Source organism: Galleria mellonella, unplaced genomic scaffold (assembly GCF_026898425.1).
Source record: "Galleria mellonella isolate WM207_F2 unplaced genomic scaffold, CSIRO_AGI_GalMel_v1 utg33, whole genome shotgun sequence".
Lineage (NCBI taxonomy): Eukaryota > Metazoa > Arthropoda > Insecta > Lepidoptera > Pyralidae > Galleria > Galleria mellonella.
In genome coordinates this window covers 1,895,587-1,920,177 of record NW_026442079.1, presented here as the reverse complement: position 1 = coordinate 1,920,177, position 24,591 = coordinate 1,895,587, and the positions used below count along the sequence as shown (strand labels likewise).

Genomic DNA, 24,591 nt, shown 5'->3' with positions numbered 1-24,591 from the left:
AAAAATGTAGTCGGTTATGTGTGTTAACAATGGGAGTGGGGAAGGGATACGATAAATTATTGACGATCAACGGTATAAATAATTGTTAGAAGAAATAAAAAATGCAAAAACCTTCCATTAATTCCAGGATTCTTGGCTATTGAAGCGTTTTGATTTTATAACTGTTAGTAAAAAAACGTAAATTGATTTCCTGTGAACATTTTAAATAAAAATTAATGTAACCTGACCTAAGTAATTAGGGCTCCATGCCAAAAAGGTACAAAGGAACTCTTATGGTGTGACTTTGTCTATCACAGCGTTATACAATAGCAACTAATAATGCTATGGATTTGAAACTTGTAATAGTTTTACATAATATTAGACCAAATATATTGCAACGGAAATAATTAAAATTATTATGTTCTTTACAAAATGGAAAATTATAATTTCAAAATTAATTTACTATTTAAAGTAGAATATTCTTGGAAAGGACTTCATTTATTTATTTCTCCTTCTTATCTCCGAAAAATGGAAATCAGAAATAATTACAATTTATAAAGGTACATATAATTATTACAGTAAAAATAGAAGAATGTTTTAAACTAGCACAAGTTGACGTATATATATATATATATATATCTAAAGATCTAATAAAAAGTTATGCAGTTAATAATATATGATACACAATGGCCTCTTTTACTTAGTTTTTATATGAAATAGATTATATATACGTATTATATATTTATTATTATTACGTATTAAATTAGTATTTTCACATATATATCGTGGGTATAAGTACTATGGGTAGAATCTCAACCTCAAAATTAAGTTTGGTTGAAAATGTCGTTTTATTTTTCCTGTAATATTCATATATATCTCTCCAAATTGTAGTTATTTCAGCTTTTTCTGGTCACAAGTATCGAAGATAAGAAAGAGAATACATTTTGAATAATAACTAAAAAAACTACGTAATATAAAAATAAGAATAAATCAATTTTAAAATATACAAATGAAGCCTTCGAATTCTTGACATCATAGCCTTACCGTTCATTCACTTCAAGATTTTGATATACTTACATTCAATGGCACAGCTGGAGGGACTGTGATACTCCCGATGTCTCAATCAAATGAAAAGCTTTCTCATAAGCTACAAACACTAGATATAATGTCAGATTACATTCTACAGTCTTCTGTAAATCTACCAAGAAGAACATAAACGTATTAAGAGGCGACTATAGTATTATGCTATAACTGTTAGGTTATAGTATAACATGGAAAAAATTTTGGTATATTCTGCATAAATTTAATTATATGCTCATAACTAGGATATTTATACACTTTCCTGTAGAATATTTATATCGCAATCTAAATTTTAAGAACGCCATCTATTGGCTTAATTAGCATTAAGAATCTGTTGAAAAATTAAACGTAGGTACGTAACGAATAATATAGATTCCTGGGTGAGCGTATTGGAAGACTATAAGGCTCACCCAGTGGATGTAATAAATAAATAAATAAATAAAATGACATTCTTATTATAATTTTTATATGAGATTTAAATATACCTTATATAAATAAATTATAATATGATAATTATTATAGTTATTTCAATTAGAAATAATCTATTTAGACTACAACACCACAACTACGCCTAGGAACAGTTCCGATCTACAAGAAAGTTTGAAGATATTTCATCAACTTCTCAAAAATGTGCTAGTTTAAGACATTCTTCTATTTTTACTGTTATAATTATATGTATCTTTATAAATTACAATTATTTCTGATTTTTCACTTTTCGGAGATAAGAAGGAGAAATAAATAAATGTAATGTAATGTAAATAATAAATACTTTAAATAATAAATTAATTTTGATATTATGATTTTCCATTTTGTAAAGAAAATAATAATTTTAATTATTTCCGTTGCAATATATTTGGTCTAATATTATGTAAAACTATTACAAGTTTCAAATCCATAGCATTAATAGTTGTAATAGTAATAAATATATAATACGTATCTATTTCATATAAAAACTAAGTAAAAGAGGTCATTGTGTATCATATATTATTAACTGCATAACTTTTCATTAGATCTTTAGTTATATATATATATATATATATATATATATATATATATATATATATATATATATGGATGCCTCAGGCATTCTATACATTATATAGATAATGCATAGAATAACTGATTATTAATACCTTATTCAGATTGTTCATAATACTCTTATATACATTTATAAATTTAAGGAACTTTCATATTAGATATCACTTAATTTTCAAATGATATTTTTATTTTTCCATCAAGAAAAACATATTGCTGTATTTTGAATTTTAATATCTGTATTTATTTAATTATTTGTCTAATTTAATCACTAACGTGATAATTAACTAATTTGTATATATTAACTTTGATTAAATTGATGATTTGATAAACGTGATTCTAATTAGAGTGAGAATTAATGTGATAAAAAATCGAAGTTTAAAATGTATCTGAAAATAAATAAATATGTGTGTGTGTGTGGGTGTGTGTGTATATAAATATGTATAAAAACATATAAATTAATTAATTCGACCATATTTTATCAGGACTATTCTTATTCATTATCAGGATATGGAATAGAAAGTTATAACTATCGTGTCGATATATAGAAGTTATCGTTAGAAAAAACGAACATTAGTATTAGATAATGTGGTTTGACTATACCAACATAGTCTATAAATTCTTCAGGTGAGTTCTTGTTTATGGAAAAAACATCAGTTTACTTCGTATAGTGAAGGAGATAATAATGGTGACGTCACAGCCAGACGTAAAATTTGATATGGGGTAAGTATTATAGACGTCGAGATTTTTTACTTAAAGAAATAAAAACTACATTTACTGTGAACTAAAGCTCACCGCCCCTAAAGCCCCGCAACTTGAGTCGTCCCTTCACAATTTATGTTTCCACAAAGAGAGGACACTTGCCGTATAAGCGGTACGTCATTCTGCATGGCTTTTTCGCTTTATGCTTCCTTTTATATTTTCTTAACTAGTAGAGTAAACCTTATTGTGGTTCAAGCTAGTGAAAATATATAAGAATATTTGTAAACATTACAATATTGTATCACTTATAATATACCTTCGTCATTCTATTCTATCGAATTCCAATCCACTAAGAAATCTGTATTACAAAATAAAATCTACCATGTACAAAAGACCGGAGTTTTAATTTACTTAAAGATAAAATAACTCGTGTAGTAAAATAGCTACTAATTAAAAAGATTTTTACTGAATTAATCTTTTACTCTGTCTAAGCACACCTTCTTTGGAAACCGACCCCTACTGTGAATGTGAGTGCGATATTTCTAGTGCTGTCGTAATTTTCTCGTAGCTTGATATTCCAGCGGCGGGACACGACACGATTCCTTTTTAAAGCGGGCTCATAATAAAAGGATTTCTAATAATTAAAATGGCATAATAATTTTATTAGTGGTGCCCGCAAGGTTAAAGTAGTACTTACATGGCGTTACTTAGTACACTGTTGAAACATTAGTTTCAGTAGTACCTTGTATTCACGGAGATGCTGTGATTAGGACAGCGTAACTACCGGGTTGGTTACACTGTCCGTATCGTCGTGAAATTTTACATATTCACAATGAGAAAACCAACTCTACGTATCCCACACGCATAAATAACGAAGCATTCGCTCGCATTCCTAATTGAATATATGAATTGGCATCAATCATTCGCACGGGCAATAGGGAATTTAAAATGACTCCAAAGAATAGGTTTGTTACAAATGCTAAAAATCATAACCAATATTTTTACACCTGAAAAACGTTAAGAGTAAATGAATACAATTGTTGTCAGAGCAGCGACCGAGTGCCACGTAAATATATTTCGTCAGCAACAAGTGTTCTGATTTTAATAGTCAACATAAAAACGTGGCACGTTAATCACTGCTCGTATTTAAAATTCCTCCGCTAGAATATGTACAAATATATTGACTATTTATAATTAAGTCTAAACCTTTTATACCTTTTTAATCATCCTGGATATCTTGTCACCGTGCTCGTATGGTGTTATCTTGCCCTTAGGGTTACAGTCGATAATCCTGCTCGTGTTTAAATTCGCGTTGCGTCGCATTGTACCTCGTAAAATATCAGGTTTCTTTCGTAGAAGACGTAATATTGCGTCGACTAGGACTTGAACGGCGTCGTACATGAGAGCTGCTTGAGCCTGTTTGAAAATCATAAAAGAAGTATTTAATACTAATTTATTATTAACTAGCTATGCCTGATTTTTTGCGTGGTTATGATATTCATAGATTGGAAAAAGTACTGGCCCAAGTCTTTATCTATTCCAAATAACCAACCGAATCTTTATAGGGAAAAGAAATGTTTCTGGTAAATTTATCATAATGAGCCTATTTATTAATACCATACCTACCATTGTAAACCAATAGAGCAGGAAGGGTTATCATTCGATTATTGCCCATTTTGAAAACCTTAATATATGTCATATTTTGTTTTATTGTGCCAATTTTTGACTGGATAAGTCATTAAAGCGCCATGACATAACAAACAAACATATTTAAAAAAGATGGGTAAAGACTTTATTTATTGCTTTCAGCTAAATATTTTAAATACATAAAAATCTAAGCTAAGGCAGGTATGTAATTTTATTCAACGTAAATTAAAAAATGAATAGATTCAATGTTGTTTATAATTTAAATCAGTCAAAACTTTAATAGCAATGTGCTTATAGGTAAGTGTAAATTTATATTTAAACGTATAATTAGGTAGCTATATTTTAGTCCATTTTGCCTACTTTCTATTTATATTATGGAATTGGATGTCGGACTATCCCAATTTCAACACCCTTTTCCATCGCAGAAATCAAATTTCTTAGAACCTTTTATCCTTTGGCCGGGACCTTAAAGGCGTTTAAGAGTATATAATATATTTTTAGTGTACAATAAAACAGGTTAGTGATTGGTCTATATTTGTCTTAAAATTTATATAAATTGGTATTTACCTTTAAAATAGAATTATAGTGGTTAAGATTTTATATTGATAGTATTCACATATACAGTATTAGTATTTATTGAAAATGATTAAAAAATTACAACTTTAAATCCCGTATGAAAGCGTTTTCAACTTTTACAATTACTCATAACTATTGTATTTAAATTCATTACTGTCCTTTTTGCATAAATTCCAACCCAGTTGCTCGAATGACATTTTGCAAGTGCACACTTGTTGCACTATAGAACTGAATTTTTATTAATCATTTTTATTTTATTACTTTCATCAGTCATTTAGAAAATAAAAGTTATGAATATATTTTTATCAATAACACACAGTATTTAATGTACAAATAAGAATAAAAATTAAACAGTATATTATGAGTAATCTAGGATGTGGCCAGTCTGGGAATTATATTTTATTCAAATTTGTTTTGCTACTTTAACTCAATTGTCGTCCAAATATCTTCATAAACATTCACGTTTAGAATATTGATAAGATTAATCATTCTGTGTAAAAAAATAAAACATTAATCATAAAATATCTTGAATTCAACGGAAGTGAATAATATCCTTCAACGAGGTAATTTAAGAAAGTGGCATTGGAGTAATAGTTTGAAACACAGTGTGATTCGGTTATAAATTAAGCAAAGTACCAATCTATACTGCCTTAAAGCTGTTAGAAGATGTTTTCCCTAAAAAAACGAGTGTTAAACAAGTTCGTCCACTGAATATATAATTACGAATACAAATTCATAACGATTCGGGAGTTTTTACGGAAAATTGTCCCGTCAGTAGCGACTTTATATTACTATCACGTAAATATGTAATGGCCACCCGGGCCCTCCAATGTGACCCCCCACTAACAGACAACTCGCGTTGACGAATCTCAATGAACAGTCTTCCTTTCTTTCTTCAGTGTTTCATCACTTTACGTTGATGCGAATAATGTTCGACTTTGCAAGTCAATCTTACAATTCAATTTAGGAAGCGTGATTATCATGATGAAACGTACATAATGTGTAATAATAAGAAGAATGCTATATATAACGTAATGTAAACTGTTTAAAATGAATTTACGCATATATCTTATAGTAAAAATAATGTGCTTTATAAATGATATAAAAAAAGTTTGTATATAAACGGGTACATTTAAATAAAAAAATATTCATATTATTTTCTTTGATTTTCTAATAATAATAAATAAACAAGATTATAAAGAAATATTCGCCATTGTTTGGTTCAGGCATCACTAAATTGCGTAATTGTGGTTGCTAACCCGCCTGTCAAGAGTGGCAACTACTGTAAGAGTGTAAACTCCCCATATAGCGTATGTTCAGCAATAGACAATAAACGGAACATACATAACGTATCTACGCTTGAATAAGGTACAAAAATGAATGGTTTGTTATATACCTAAATTTCTCTGGCTTACTTGAGACCTCTTTTGACATTGTCGCTGAATTTAAAAGGAAAAGAAACCTACACATGTATGGAGCCGACACTGGCCTTAATTTGATCTAAATTAAGAAACAAATCCAACAAAAAAGCCACCTTTACGAAATTGTTGGGATTCAGAGAACTAGCTAAACACATTTTCTTTTACTTTTGTATTTTTAGCGGTTTTGGTATATGAAACATGGAATACTTGATAAAAATGAAATATATTTAAGGAGTTATGCAATTGGGAATAGCAAGAAATCGAAGACCTAAACAAACGGTACACTTGATGGAAAGTGGTAACCGTAATTTAAAGAAAAGAACAGAACCTCGGACAGATAACATGTGATGACCATGGTTCATTGCTGAAGACAATGATGTCACACTTCCGTATACTATAATCTTACCGCCATATCCATTCAAATTGAAATAGAACCATGCAAGCCTACTGGCTTGTATAACAGTATGCTGTACTCAGCATTGTTCAATAGTTTGCAAAATATTTTCAACTTTGTTTACCATGTAATAAAATAAATTACTCACCGAAACTGAATCCTTTTTCCACACGTCTATAAAGTCCCGCACTACTTTTCTAGAGAAGTCTAGGACTCTAAATCCAGTTATGTTAATGGCTCCAAATTCTGTGACTTCTTTCTCCCAACGATCGTCCATTACCTGTGTTAAAATAGGTTTTGTATTCGTATGTGATTTACTTTTAAAAAACTAACATAATATTATAAAATATAAAATTTCTGTTCATAACTTAATTCTAAATTATATTGTTATAAATCTAATGACATGAAAAACAACCATTCATATTAGAATTAAGGCTTCTATAAAAAATATCAACTTTTTATTATTTATTTTCTAATAAAATAGGGTTTCTTAAAAATATAACTCAACGTTCCCCTATTAGGCTTTCTAGACCACGACGAACCCCTTAAAAAACTGATTAGTCAATTTAGTATGTTACATGTGCTTGTTTTGAAGAAATTCTTAAATTATTAAGTCAGATCTAGCATTCAGTCGATTCCTTTATTTTGTCTTTAACATGATCAGGTGTGAAAATCCACTATCATGTATATAAGTTTAATTTTAATGTTTAATCGCATATACACCGTCATGCTTATTATCCGGTCGAATCTACTAACCTGCCGCTATTACGTAAATTTTGCCGCGTACCCTTACGATTAACTGATGTACCGCAAGTGGTACGCGTGTTCCGTATTAAGAAATCTAGTTCAAAAAACATTAAATATTTTTTTTGGACATGTATAAAATCTTTATCAGTATATCAAAGTAGTTTACAAGCATCAAGTTAGCTGCATTAAATACTGATTGAAACAGAAACTTCCTCTACAGTTCATTTCACATCATAGCATCTGTATGCCTCTAATTCTAAATAGAGTAAACGCGAAATCAATGGTTTGGATACACTCTGATGGAAATGGTAATAAATAGTTGAGATTTTAGTTCGAAAACTATTGTCATTAGGATTATGGGTTACATTCAGTATTGTAATGAAAATTCGAATTTTTATTTTATTCTTTTATTTTTTATAGTCGTGTAGGCCCCGGTATAGAATGGGCTACCCCTTCCTTTCCCGTGGGTGTCATAAGAGGCAACTAAGGAAGCTCGAGGTCAAGGAATGGGCAGTAGCGTCTCTCTTAAAACATCACCAAAAGCCAAACTGCGGTTGCCAACCCACCTGTCAAGCGTGGCAATTACAGGCAAAAACCCCATTATGGGGGAAGCTACGCTGCTGCTGACAGTGGGCAGTTAAGGGCTGATGAAATACAATACAATTATATACGCTCGTGATTTTGTTTGCGTAGACAAAACTAGGAAAAGTAGCCTATATGCTTCTCCATATCAAATGCTGTGTATATAATATTTTTATGATGATTGGGTGAACTGTTAAAATGCCTAGAGGTAACAAACAAACTGTATTTCATATAATAAATAGTAGAAAAGATGTTAAAAAGCCACATTATACATCTAATGACTATTGTACATTCTATATTTTTTGTTTATTTAGAGTAAGTAAAAAACATACACAGATATACATACATAGAATTATACACACACCTATCTTTATACAGTAATATAAACACATTCACACTTTTTACACTTCAAAGATTAGTTTACACCAAATAAACTATAATTAAGTTATTCCCTTACACTCTACATTTAACTTTAACTGCGTTAATTGCACAACCTCACGAGTTTAATGTAAGAGAACCTGATCTCCAAGATAGAGGGCACGGCTTAGTCGGGGTTCCAGATTTCGCACAAAGTGCATCAACTTTTGTTCCATAAACTAAAGAATGTAAACTTACTGTAATTTGTGGTATGTACAAACTTTTTAGTATTTTTAATGTAAAATAAATAAAAGGATTTTTTTTTAAGAAAGCAAATTCAAAAAGGAAGTTTCTATATCGTTTATTTTTTTCTTTATTAGTTACATTATAATATATCTTTACTATTTCTGAATTATTTTTCGTCTACGATAGGTTTTAGTGTTTATGTTAATTTTTTTTTATGAAGAAAACAATGTTAATATATTCAAATCATCATCTTACAAACAAGGTATGAAATATAAATTTTCTATTTGTAATCATTATCATAGTATGAGCCATTACCAGGAAGTTCTAGAACATAGGCTTCCCCTCCAGACTGTCATAAGGAACGATTGGGGGCCATTCCCTTCTGGTATTCTCTATTGGAGGGTGTATTTGCAATATTCAAAATTAATCTCGTAATAAAGTACGCGATCTGTAATCAATTTTAGAAAATACTTGTACATAACCGTTGGTTTTCCAGTAATTTATCAAATAGCTAATAAAACCAACTATACTCAACATGAATCGGTTTTCAATTATTTTTTAATCTCGACTATTTCATTTAGCAGCAAATACGAGTAATAGTCTGTTAAAACGAAAGCAAAACATCGTACTATTGATAGAGAGATATTACACTTTCATTAGCTAAATACAACTGCAGATGTAATTTTGTTACTTCAAACATAAAATATATTGGAAGCCGTAAACTATACTGTATTAATTGAATGGATCTGGGATCATGTTGTGCCGCTACATCCAGCTACCGATATTTGATCCTCACATTTCGCCGTTCGAAGCCATTTGTTAGGATGAAAGACCGGTATCTACCTACAAAAACATTTATTTTACCTAATAAAATATACGGGAAATGTCCCCACGAAGACATTATTTAGTTGAGGTAACAACATTTTGATTAACGTTTAATTAAACAACAATGAACAGTGTAGAATACAGAGGAAAAAAACGTCTACACATCTTTTATTTTTTTGATTTCACGAAATTAGTTAATTTCGTGTCTAATTCACGAATAATATAGGTTCTGTATATTATAAAATATTATTATATTACAATATCGATGTATGTTCATACATGCAAAACAGTACCAACAAGAAGTGAGTTGTTGTTAACTTTGTATAATTATACTGTAAGTCTAGCATATAATTACAGTATGCATGCAAACTGGACTTTATGGATGGGATCCTGGTTGCATTACAATTTGTAATTTAGATAATCATGACTAACCTGGTTTGCGCGAATTTTTACCTCATTCAACCCAAAATCGTCGTGATAATAGTTGGCAAGAAGCAATACGACGACCAGGACACCAGAAAATTGTAGAGGTAAACAGAAATAAAATGATACGTATAGACTTAAAATATAGCTACGTCACTAACGAGTTAGGGGATTACTCACTAGTCCACTGAGGAAATAATGGTAGTTTCTACGTCCAAGTTGCACATCACGTACGTGCAAAATTAGAGCATCTTTCGCGAGTTGTGTTGTTGAATCAAGTACAACGTATTTGTTACTCCAGCGGTCGAGCCGCTCTATTGCTGTAAGAAATTCAACAACATCGGTCGCGTTGTTGACTCGTTTTACGTTGGAAATTCTGAATGTAGCGTTGCCTGGTTGGAGGCTCTGGTACAACTGCTGCAGTCGGAGGAGACCTGCAAATAAAAAAAAAATATTACTACTGCAGTTTTTTTTTTTTTTTTTTTTTTTTTTACAACACAGGGGGCAAACGAGCATGCGGCTCACCTGATGGTAAGTGACTACCGCCGCCCATGATCACCCACAACACCAGCGGCATTGCAGGTGTGCTGCCGGCCTTTTAAAAAGGAATGTACTCTTTTCTTGAAGGTTATGTTGTCGTATCGGTTCGGAAATACTGCTGCTGGAAGTTGATTCCAAAGAATGGTTGTGCGTGGAAGAAAGTGCCTTGAAAAACGCACGGTGGAAGACCGCCACTCGTCCAGATGATTGGGATGAAACTTTAGTTTGTGGCGGGTTGTACGGTGGTGAAAATCAGCAGCAGGTATCAATCCGAACAATTCCTCAGAACACTCCCCATGATAAATTCGGTAGAAGATGCACAGTTGAAGTTATTAAGATATTATATTAAAAATAATATAATTTAATTTATATATTTTTATTGCTTATTTTAAATATATTTCGAAGAGTCATATTGTCAACGAGCAGAAATCCCTATGTGGTTTTTAACCATGCCGTGTGGCGAGTCTGCGATAGCAGCAAAAGATAATACATAATTATGAGTTAGGTACTTTGTTATAATTATACAATACATGCTTAGTACACATATTTTCATTTGACTCGTAGTTACTCTAAATCTAAATTATCCTAAAGTAAGTGTATTATTTTTCATTTACGAGTTTGAAAGCAAAAATGATAATAATAAGAATATTTTTATTCAATAAAATTAATTATAAGCATTTTGAATATTTTTTTTTTATAATTCTACCGTCTACTTGGAATATAATTTCAGTAGAAAAGGACGGGCAAGGAACTCAACCGTTGATTATTCTAAGAAAAAATATTTTACAATTATAAATTATCAATACAGCCCAGCAAACAGCACAATACTTGTTTAAATTATTAGACAAATCAAGTCCATTATTGTAAATATTATATTGAATTACATGTTAAAATATGTTCAGGCATATATCAGACTTCATTTATAATATAGACAGTAACTTAAATAACACATACATGATCACTTAAAACTTGACATGTTTGTCTTGTATGTAAATTTTTATTGTACAATAGGTCTTATTCATTAAAATTTTCTTATTAAAACATTTAAATTGGTGAAAAGTAGATAGGATCTATTTTATAATAGACTTTTATTATAAAGACGTAAATTCAACAGAGGGGACTTTGTATAAAAGTCGATTGCTTGGGTACCTCTGTCCCATTCGTGTTTCAACCGTGAAGCAGTTGTGTTTGCATGACTGTGTTTCGGTTTGAAGGATGGGATGTGGCGTGAATTTACTGGGTACAGAGGAATAACACCTAAGTCCACAAGAATGGTGACGCTTGGGGGGTATCATGGGCGAAACAGTATACCTACTCTGTTATGTCCAAGGTACTGCTCATGTCTATAGGCAACGGTTACCACTTTACATCAGGTGGGCCGTCAGCTTGTTTGCCATTCTAAGTTGTATAAAAAAAAAATTATTCAAAAATTATAATTTCTAAAAAATGGCGATTTACTTTTTCTAAATGTTTTTTAACAACATGCTTATACTTATGTCTAGTATCGAGTTTGTGAACATGACTATTTTTTTTTATTAAAATGATAGTTCTCACACACACAAAATCGATCGATACACATTGTGAAGCTACAGTAAGAATATTAATCTCTTTAAATTTCTTCCTTAGTGAAACATAACTTCCCAGACAGTCATATTATATCAATGGGTGATAATGGAATGGTAACCCCGTATGCGCTACCGGTATACGCTGGCGGGGCACCAATGAGTGATAATAGGTTAGTATGGAAAACAGGTTGGTTGGCCTATAGCGACGAATTCAAAAAGAATTAACCAAAATAGTTTCTAGAGGGAATCGCATGGAGATCGTCCTGATAGGGTATATTGCTAGCAATGTTGTTGTCAGATCCTCGTTACTAACAATCACTTACCCTCCAGTCATATCATATCAGCCGTTAGCTATCCACTGCTAAATATAGGCCTCCTTCTTGAGGGGTTTTGCCAGTTGTTGCCAATCTTGGTAGGCGGATTGGCTACCGCGGTAAGATTTGATGATGTTTTAAGTGGGATGCTGCCGTCCATTCTCAAACATTAAGTTCCCTTAGTCGCCTCTTATGGCATCCCGAGGAAAGGAAGGGGTAACCTATCTATGCCGAGACCACACGGCAAGTATAAAATATATTGTGAATATCAGCTGTTTTTTTCCCATAATAATATCTCATAAAACAAGATATTATGAAAATAACAGAATTATATCAATTTTGCAGTATCAATATCAGTGTACTGTTCGAAATGCGTACCTACTGCAAAAGCCGCAAAACTCAGCTTAGCCGGAAGGGTTTGTATATGAGCACCCTATTGAATTTTTTGTCGAGTGATTCCAAGAAAAGCAATACAGTCGGCTAAGTCAAGAATAACGTTATTTATTTTAATAGTAGAATTAGGTTTGTGATACCTAAAAAGTGAATTTACTCATTTTGATTTTATCACGAGATTGTTAAAACCAATTCAGGAGAAGCAAAAGAGGATTATTTATTTCGTCATAATTCTGAGTCACTCTGTCTGCTTTGAATATCAAAGAAATGACATTTGTAAATAATACTATATCGCATCTATCCTGAATACGTGAATTAATAAGAAGTGTAATTTGTTATTAAATTGAACAATAACGAGGAACGATGTAGCGAAGATGTTTCAAAATCAAAGCTTCATATTAGTATTGTATTTTAAACATCAACATAATTTCAAGTAATAAACAACAAAGTTGTATTATAACTAGGTGACCGTCCTCACAACTAGGGATTGAGCGAGTAACATTATGCCTTGGATGAGTTATATGTAGCATAGATAAGTTATAGCGAGCAGATTAGAATCTGACAATGTTTCTACAATTCTGTATAAGTATTTTTCTTTTCCAAATTTAAAATAAAAATATATTTTTTGGAATTTAATACTAGAAGACAAAGAAACAGGCAAGTACTGATTATTAATTAGCTATTCTATAGTATATATTCTATACTGGTCATAGTACATAAAGTTGGCAAATTTTCAATCGTGTTTTTAATATACTACAGTTTTGACTAATTAAGTACCTACATTATTATTTATGTTTTAAATATAAATAGGTCTGATACGGCAGTAAGTCGTTGAAATAATTATAAATATTCTTAGTCGTAAACATAAACATCAAATGTGATTTAATAATGTTATAAACCTGTAATGGCACACCTTTTTATGGGCTATAGGTAGGTACTGCCTTTTCAAATATTGCTACGATGCCCTAATTTTAAATATACTTACTTCCTCCATTTGGAATTTATTGTTGGGCGTAAGTACATAAATTACGTTTTTATATTCAAACGATGAAGCACCATTCATCGTGCTATTTAAAAATGAATGAATAGACCAGTAGTCTTGGCAAAGGGGTCGTTGACCACTGATTTCTTTAAAAGAGGAATTTCGCAAGCCCGAATTATGTATTGCCTTTGTGTTATTACGTTTAAATACTAAAAAAGTAAATTAATTGTTAAACTTTTCTTAGTTAGAGGGCGTTAATATTAATATTTCAAAGGAAGTTCTAGTTGTAATTTTCGTATTACCGAATTTAAATTAATTAGGAACATTGAATTACAAATGTATCTCTGAAAACATTTTCGGACTGGAAACGAGGAGAATACGAGTATAATGTGGTGCCTGTCCTTCTTTTACTTACGTTGTCTCAAGAGGAGATTAATTGTAAATGAACAGTAGTTGATACAATTTCTCTGATTACCCTATGTAAAAATAGCATAAGGTATGCTTTCGAGTGCTAGTTACTTTGTCTTATAGAAGTTCGTCATTAACGCCAATGAAAAAATATTAATACGTGTCACGACAGCTAATCTTTGAAACTGTTTAGTCGATATTAATGATTTTTTAAAATGTGTATTGATTTGTTCTAACTTTCCCATCGCTCAGATGGGATAGTTTTTATCCCCATAAGAAAAATGATGGCGGCTCCCTACCGCCGTTTGACCTAACTGACCCGGCAAAACAACGTTTGCTGGGTCAGCAAGTATGTATTGTGTGTTTTATTTTGATTTACCAAAATATATTACTTTTATTGTTTTCCATAAAAAAATCTTGTATTGATGAAATTTATTATACGACCATAACGTATGCTTTTGTCTAACAATTATTAGTAAGAGTTAAAATAAGTCATCCATTTCGAGACAATGATTCATTATGCACCTTTCATAATATCATAATTTAAGTGTAATATCCGCGAAGAGATTGAAGGCGTGACGAAGACGCGTTGAGAAGAGGGTTGACGTGTATGTAATGAAGGCATTTGCAGGATTTGTCCGCCGACCATCTCCCGGAAGGCCGACCTTGCCTCATTGCAATTTCATATCGCGTCATACAGCCCCTTTCTATTTTTCACACCTTTTACACTAACGGAACAATTACTTGGCAATTTATATTAATAGGCTATCTGTGTTGGGAATTAATCAATTTAAGTTATTTAAAATATTATGTTTCACTACACAGAGTTTGGGTCTTACCAGCTTCCATAAGTTATAAAATGAGAGATGTGAGCGAGGAATGTGAGATGAGCAATATGTTGAGCAGAGTGTTCCATAGCATTACAACCAGTCCAACAAATATATTTTATATTTGTTGGACTGGTTGTAATCTGAATTTTATAAGTACTAAAAAGTAAATAAGTAAAACCGACAATGGAAATCTAAGAAATATGTTTGTGATTTTCCTTGACCGATATAAATTTACTAGATATGATAGATTTTTATGGGAACTTTAGGAAAGCAATATTTTAAATTTCAATTTTTTTATCACAATGTACGAGTAGTTATGTAAAGTATTATTAAAATAATATCAAAACAATAATATTAGAAAAACATAAGTTCTAACATTATTGCTATGTTAAAAATTTTAGCTTCAAGAATCACTGTTCAATAACTGTATTACATAAAATTTGTAATATTATATATATCTTATTTTGTTAATAAAGTAAATATTTAATAAAGTTTTTATTTATTCATATTAATTTTCACTTTTAAGTAAATTGTATATAATTATTATTATTTCTTGTTTACTTTATATTATGTATAATATAAAGTAAACAAGAACAAATACACTATATTCTTAATATTGCTATACAAATAATTGATCAAAATGTATAAAGATCAACAACAACACGACTAATTTTATTTGTACTTTTTTTACTGTAAAGATTCTAACACTATATATTATTATGCTCGTATATTATACATTCGTATATATGGAATATAAAGTACCCGTAACCGGCGAGCTTGTATGAATAAATTGATGAATGTAAAGGAATCGAAAGAGATCTGTTTGAATCGTAGCGTTTTGTGTTCTATTGTATCTGTTAAGAGCTGTCTAGTTTCTACCGGATCTTCTTAAGAGGTAACAATTTCCAGATTTTTAAAAAACATTTTATAACAGAATTTAAAATATTCCTTTAACAGAAATATTACTCGTACAAAATTAGTGTAGAACTAACACGGGAGTAAAGTTTATATATAGAAAAAGGTGTTTGAATTGAGAAACTTTCTTTGATGTCGATGGAAAACAAAGAACCAAGAAGTCTATTCAACAAAAACTATATTTCTAGAACTATTTCTGCCTAACCCAATGAAAGAGACAGGCGTGATGTATATATCTAGGCAACCTAAATAAAAAAAAAATCCCTTTCCTATTTGGCCATCTTCTGAAACTAAAGCAATTAAGTATATAACGTTTTTGTTCTGAACAGCCTTGTTGAGATGTTGTACAAACTTTCAGTTGACCATTAATCTGTGTGGGCATTAAACAGTAGCGGTCAACGCGGTCGCGGCATTAGTAAAACGGTCAGACTTAAAATAATGGACAGCGCTATAAACTTAGTTTGTGCACAACTCTAATTTGTAGTTTACAGTAGTCATTGTAACTTGAGCCTAATGTGTTTGCCCTTTATAATATGCCTAATAGGAGCTAAGATTATTTCAATTGAGTTAATCAAGACTGCAATGCAATTTTTTTTGTTACATAATTTTTAAGGTGATATATTTTAATTCAGATAATTCAGATTGCTATATAGTGATAAGACCGCCCATTGTTGTCTCTTTATCTTGTATCTGTGTTATTAAGTATTCATTTTGTTTGTGCACATATTGTTATTCCTTATAATCTGTATCGTTCTTTGAAGGAATTAAAGAGTTTCCATTCACTCATTCTCTATTATAATTCCACTATTATAATTCATGTACCATAATTGTAATATTGGATACATTGTTCTAAAGTAATAATAATAAGTAAATATAGTAGAAATAAATTACTAAAATTTCGACGGAATATATTTACGAATATATTTATTACACTATTTGAATATTTTTTTATTAATCGTAATAAAGTTTTATTATGTGTTCTCTGATTACAGAAAGCAACGGTCCATTTACAGTTTCATTAGTAATGCTTAGTAAATATTTATGAAAGATTCCAAGTATTTTTATGTATAACATTAATTACATAATATCATTTAAATATACGCTTTTAGAGATTTATAGTGTTTAACTTTAATAATTTTATAATTATCTTAATATATCAAAAATTGTTGTAACCTGCGCCTTTGCCTACATAAATCCTTATAATATTGTAATATCCTTATAGTATCCTATATAATATTGTCTCGTTGTGAATACAATGGAATTTATTTATAATAAACTCTGATATAATTTTTTTTAGTTGGTGTTAAAACTGTCGAATGTAGCAAGATGATAAGATACTGATATATACAAAAATAGAGGGTCTAATAAAAATAAAAAAGAAAGCGCCTGCTTGAATAAACTATGCACCAAGTTACAAAGTCATTAATTAATATCGTATGTATTAAGTTAAGACGCAGCCTACTCGTGTACAAATTTCATTGAAATCTGTTCAGTTGTTTAAGCTGAATTGAGTAACAAACATTAGAACTTTCACATTTATTATGATCTTGAAAGAGTATCGTGACCTATAATTGTACACTGTACTACTAGGTCACAACGGTTTGGGGTCCATCGTCGGGGTCACTAGCCCGACATAAGACCCCAAAGGCCATGAGTTCGAATCCTACTGACACCAGAAACTTTGTGTTTCAACTTAAACAACTGACCTGACCTCGTCCTCATCTTTTCATCCTCCACTGGCGCCATACAATTGTATACCATTAACAAAGGCGAGTGCACCGTTCCATCGTTATCAAAAATTTATAAAATAATAAGCCGTAGGACGCACGTTAGAAGTGAACACTTTTTAGCTTCACAAACTGTAAACATTATTCTTAAGAAATATATTTAAGAAGTATTTTTTATTAGCAATATTTTTATCAGTGTATTAATACAAATAATATTTAATAATATTTATTTATTTTAATTTATTATGCTGTTTTACATGAAAAATAATGTATAATATATGAATGTATGTATGTCTGAGCATGTCAGGTGAGTGCCTTTTCCTCATTTGTCATGCCAAAAAGTTTTCACTTTAAAAAGCTATTATGATCACCATATCAGTATCAAAGTATTTTATTAGTTGTTACTATATTTAGTTATATTGATCCAGAAGATCAACGAGACAAAACATTTTTATTAAAACACTTTTGCACTACACTTTTCATCCGATACACGTTTTAGTTTCAAGCATACACCTACACCTACTGTTTCTCTTCTATTTTACCTTGGAAAACATTTTAAGGCGTGTTCAGTTATTCCCAGAAGCAGTTTCTATGATAGCACTACTACAATTTTTATCTGCCACTGATGTCTCGTTTATATACAAATACTGAGTCATTGAAAGTAGGTATTGTCGGCACACTTTCATCTGAATGAATAAAAATGTATTCGAATATAAGTCTTAGAGACATGTAAAAATGTGTTTTTCATAAAATATGATATAATTTATCTTATAACTTGCTACATATAATCTAGATTCATTAACATAAAAATGAATTTCGCTAATGTATGCATTTTTTTATATTATTTTCATGTATTTATCTCAAAAGTTGTTTTATTAATTAATTTGTTTACGTGTAAAAGACGTACTTGGAAGTAAAGAACTGCTGGGTCGTTTTCGTAATACATGAAAGCTTGTAACATTGCTTTTAATGCAATTGAATACAATTTGACTCGCAGAAAAAATATTTCAAGAATTTTCAAAAGCTACTTTTTTTGTTAAATATTTTTAACATTTTTAACACGTACAAAGTTGCGGGTTGTAAAGGTAGCGTTATTATAAAAAATATATACAACAACAAAAAAAAAAATCAATGAAGTTTCATAATGGTTGTTTTTTATTGTTTGTAGAAAAAGACATATAAAGAGTTAATCGCGTGATGCATAAAACATTCTGTTTACAATAACAATGAATAAAACATAGAAAGACGGCACCGAACAAAATTCGGTAGCATAGTTCCTTGAGGAGATGCGAATTGCCGTAACAAGCTACACAAGATAACACAAGACGTACTCCCCACTCCGTTTAAAAGGACTGGATTCATTCAGTTAAGTCTTCAGATATTTGGAGTTGGACTGGGAGTAGTTTGTTTCCATCCACGGTGCACTAACTTTCAAACGTCTTTTTGTAGCATCTGCCAAATTCGGATAGGAAAGTTTTTCTTTATCTTAAAAAGTCCAGCTCGGTAACGACTCGGAAGCTTATCTACTGGGATCGACTCTGTTTTCTGCTTGGACTTGGTTTTGAGAGACTTAGGGACTATTAAACTTGTTGTATTTTTATATTATTATATAGTTTGCAGCCATCTGTCATCTCTAAGAAAAAAAATCAAATTCACATAAATTAAAAGTATAAAAAATTGTTTTGGTCTATTACCCTAATTTTTGGGAAAAAACGTAAGCAAGAATCCAGTTTCTTTATTGAAACGAAAATTATCTACGAGACTGCTAGGATGTCGGGTTCGACGGAATTCCGGCGTTGTCGGTAGTTGGACGTGATTCCTATAGACATGATTACGCCTTTTCTTATATTGTGTGAGATGAATAGAACCTCACCGGGCAAGTCAATTGCTAACCGTTCGTGACTTAGTGAAGAAATGCGTAAATATCTATCATTCGATCTTTAAACCCGAACAAGGTTAAAATTTCGACATTTGCAGACTTATTGTAATTAGTTGATACTATTGTTAATCTATATATAATTTAAAATAGTTTTTATACCAGTGTATGTGATGAAGTGACAATTCATGAATTAAAGATACCTGCGGTCCTAATGGATTGGAATACATTAATTGTTAAAACAAGATGTCATTATAAGAAAATCACAAAAGTGTGAACGAGCTCGAAAAGAATTTTTGTTTTGCTTAGAGTACAACTTTATTTTTGGTAAATACGGATAAAATCAAGTAATTATATTACTATTTCAAATATCATACATTCATAGAATTTCCACGCAGTTCTCTTTATCTAGGGAACAGGAGAAACCGCTACCAGTATATAAGTTTTGACAGTTTACGAATGCCATATAAATATTTAAGAGACTTTTGAAAGAAGGAGCCTATACTTTTTGTAGCTATATTGGGTGAGAGTTACGTCACCAACTCGTAGTCAATTTATCGTAGATAAATCTCCAACATAATACCCAATGAACGCGGAATCGTAAACACATTTGATTAAAAATATTTGAATTTTGTTCTTAGAATCGCATACATTGCGAGTAACAATTGATTTGCAATACGCAGTTTTTGTTCTATATAAAACAGTAAAACAGCAATTTTAACATGACAAAATGAATCAGATTTCAAAATTGAACCCGTACAAGTACTTTCCTCCAAAAAGAATCAACAGTTAGTTACAGAATTATTGAAGGTATATGCATAAAATTTAGTAGATATTTTTTGTGTTTTTGATTTTTTATTAATATGTAATTAAAAATTATACAATTAGTGGATTCATGTATGCGAATCTTACAGACATAAATCAACGCTTATACACATATTACAAATGATAAATCGTATTTAATATGAGCATGAAATAAACTTTAAAGAACAGTCTGACCGCATTATTGACTGGATTATAGATTTTACTGCATTTCGATATTATATTAGCACTTTGTCTACCTGTTACTGGAAATATCTGGGTTATTGAAACCAAACTATTAAGTAGAATAAAAATAACCCTTTCCTTTAAAATAGCTTATTTATATTTACCAGATTTTATTAAATAATTTATCGTAGGTATATAAATATTAATATCTTTATTTAAATCGTGGAAAAAAAGTGACGGGAACCATCTGGATAGCAAATTTAATAAAATATTCATAATGGTCAGGCTCAGTGGTCTTCACTAAGGGATATTTTAATATTCGAGAATTTTAAATAATTAAACATGCATACTATTAAAGTAAGTAAAATCATTAATTTATTGGTACTTTTTAGGGTTTCATAGACAAAAGCGTATTGCTTGTTTGCCACACCGGTGCTTATAAAATACAATTACACAATACCTTACAATTACGCAATACCTAATTAACAAGTGTGTACGATCTTCTCTGTAGAAATTTTAATTCTCTAGTGCTCAGATTTTGCAGCTCACGCGATTCCACTAACGCATATACACAAAAATTAAGCGAAAGAGCCCGTGTCTTAAAGTGATTGACTTGTTTATAATAAAGTTGTTAATTTAGTTTAAATCAGCAACCATGCCTACGTGCACACGAGAAAGGAGTGTAATAATGGTTAATGGTTATTTTTTATTTTTTACTACGGGGGCGGTCGGTAGTTTAAAATATAATTGTTCATATTTAAAACATATTTAAATATTATTTAAAAAAAACCATGGGAAATTTGAATAGTATTAATTTTTTTTTATTTTTTTTTTATACAACTTAGAATGGCAAACAAGCTGACGGCCCACCTGATGGAAAGTGGTAACCGTCGCCTATAGACATGAGCACCATGGACATAACAGAGTATACTGTTTCGTCCATGATACCTCCCATGCGTTGCCATTCCTGAGGGCTCAGGTATTATTCCTCTGTACCTAGTAAATTCACGTCATATCCCACCCTTCAAACCGAAATATAGCCATGCAAACACAACTGCTTCACGGTTGAAACACGAATGGGACAAAGGTACCCAAGCAATCGACTTTTGTACAAAGTCTTCCTCTGGTAAAATATGTGACTTTAGTGATAATCTTCTATTTTATACTGAACGTAAGTTTGTAAAAAACGAGACGAGAAAATGTTAATATTATAAAATAAATACACTGAAAATACTTTTAATAACAACTTAGTTTAGAGCAGTTAAATAGTTTACGAGATATTCATTATCTAAATTAAGCTTAATTTCAGTCTGAATTGTTCGGGAATAATATTTTGTGGGCCGTATACATAGTAAATATCTTTAGCTGACCAGTTTATTTTTATAATCAGATTATGAAATCGCATATTTACATTTTTTTACTTAACTGTTGTTTACTTATTAGAATAGTCAACAAGTTATTGGTTTACCAAACCGCAAGTAGGGATTCGCACGGATATAAAAAATGCAAAAGAATAAAGTGGCATTCATAGTATTTAGTACAGGATAAGCATATTTCGTACCCAATAATATTAATGCCCTTTCTCATCTTTTAATTGAAATACAGTTATCACTGTGTATGGTCTCTGCTTCGCTTACATATCTAAATATCTAAAAGTATTATAGATCTGAAGTTACTCAGCCAGGTATGAAGAGGGTTATCATTTTTTTGTGTATAGAATCAGAACGAAGTTATCTGCAGAAGACCAAAGTGATAGATAAAGCCAGAAGAATAAGCAAGCTGAAGTGACAACATGCTGGTCACGTAGCTTGAAAAACCGAAAATTAACGAGGATGAAAATTTGTTGAGTGGCAACCCCGTACAAGCAAAAACAGAGCAGGATGACCGCCCACTATATGGATCGACGACTTTAAATGCATTGCAGGCAGTCAGTGGCTGCAAGTATCTCGAGACCGACACTTATGGCAGACTGTCACCATTCTGCCATAAGTATCGGTCTCGAGGTGCTCGAGATATGGCGGTATACCAGTTCAATTGCTAGCGAATAAACCCTGTCAGGTCGACCTTCACGGGGTTCCTTGGAAATCATTGTGCTGAATTCCAGGTATATTCATAATGATGGGCTAACTAACCTGTCTTTTCATTCTCATTTATCATTCCACATTGGTGCCCCGCCAGCGTATACTGATAGCGCAAGCGGGATTACTATTCTATTATCATACATTAAAAAATAGAGGAAACATATGGAAGACATATAGGGGAGATCTATCTACAGCAGTGGATAATTAACGGCTGATATGATGATGATGATTATAGATCTAAACTAATATTATAAAGGGGACAGATTTTATGTTTTGTTTCTAAGGAATACTTGATATTACTCAAAAAGTATTTAATATATATATATAATCTTGATGGTCTGGGCGAGGTGATGAAGTGCTAATTGAAAATCAACGTTTCTGCTACTGCAGAAAGTTTAAGATTAATTGGCAATTTTTTCATTTCCACTATATATAAATGAAAACTCTTTTTTTTGTTATGACTTACAGTCTAAGTGTATATAAGTGTTATGGATTATTGAAATAAATTTTCATTCAATCATTTTATTCATTCATTCATAATGTGCAGAGTAAATATTTAGACCAATATAAATAGACAAATATCATTTAATGATTGAATTACAAAACGCTATATAGTCACCAATTGAGCCGAGGTTGTACTATAGTTACTACACGACTTATATACATACTTAAATACATTTTTAATATGAATAAACACTGATAATACTAACGAGTACAAATATTAGTATTTAATTAATGAACTCGCAACTATCGAAAGGCAACGCAGTATGTTAAATCGTCACACCACGAATATGATCAAATACATTTACGATTTATGTCATATTTGTATTATATGCCACCATATTAACATCACTTAATACGACAAATAAATTATCAATATAAACATTTGTTTTATTTGTACTGATAAATTGATTAAAATAATGGGACTCGGATACTAGTTAAAATTTACAATCATCATTTCATCATTTTTTAACGCCGTTAACTGTCCACTGGTGAACATAAGCCTTCCCCATAAGGGAAGTTTTGACAGTAGTTGCAACGCTTGGCGGGTTGGCAACTGCAGTTAGGATTTTAGAGATGTTTTAAGATGGATGCTCTTTCCCATCCCTCTACCATTAATTTCATATACACACTCTTTTTTTCACCAAATAAAAAAATAATAAATACAGTCAATATCAAAGAGAAGTGATACAAAAGGCGGCCTTATCGCTAAGTAATCTCTATCAGACAACCTTTGGGTAGTGAACATTGAGTAAAACACAAAGGGCACATTATTATATAGATACTATTGTATACAAACATACATACATATATATGCATAAACATACACATATTTAATAGTATACATGTGATAAGAGAGAATAACAAAGGAAAATTAAGAGAAAACACAGGGAAATTGTACTGAAGGGAGATGTAGTAGGATTTAACAGAGGTTTTGAAATTAGTGAGAGTTTGAGCACACCGAATAGAAGCAGGTAGTGAGTTTCACAGGCGATTTAAAATAAAAGGAAAAAGAATGAACGAGAAATTTGAGGCGGAGGTTATTGACACTGCGTATACTACTCGCAGTACCGAATAATTTCATTGTCGTATTGCTTTAAATTAAAACAGCGTTGTAAGCATAATTGTTAAAATGACGTCATAACTTGATAACTTGATTAATTTTTTTTCCTTTCAATACAACGATGCTTTACGGTCACTATATTTATATTTACTGGTCGCCTCCTGCAAATTCGCCTACACAAACCCTTGTCTTCCGTATCCGTGGGAGTTTCTGGAAATCCTTCCATAGCGCTCACTTATTTTATATAAGGCACTCTTATTGTGATGTTATTAAAGTCTAAAATATTTATTAACAGCTAATCCATTGTGATATTCAAATAAAAAGAAAAAAGTCTATAGCAGAGACATTGTATTTTATATAGCAAGAATGAACGTGACAGGAAAAATACCAAAAAT

At 31.0% G+C, this 24,591-nt stretch overlaps 1 protein-coding gene across 1 annotated transcript in view; it reads right to left on the bottom strand.

The window, feature by feature from the left end:
• The window catches only part of LOC113520720 (glutamate receptor 1-like), a 264,276-nt gene that overhangs the window by 16,030 nt on the left and 223,655 nt on the right, over nt 1-24,591 (bottom strand). Inside the window, exons 5-7 of the mRNA XM_052896584.1 lie at nt 10,195-10,448; nt 6,983-7,114; nt 4,012-4,212 (exon numbers count right to left, since the gene is read on the bottom strand). Coding sequence (XP_052752544.1) covers nt 4,012-4,212; nt 6,983-7,114; nt 10,195-10,448 — 587 coding nt within the window. The remainder of the gene's footprint in view (nt 1-4,011; nt 4,213-6,982; nt 7,115-10,194; nt 10,449-24,591) is intronic.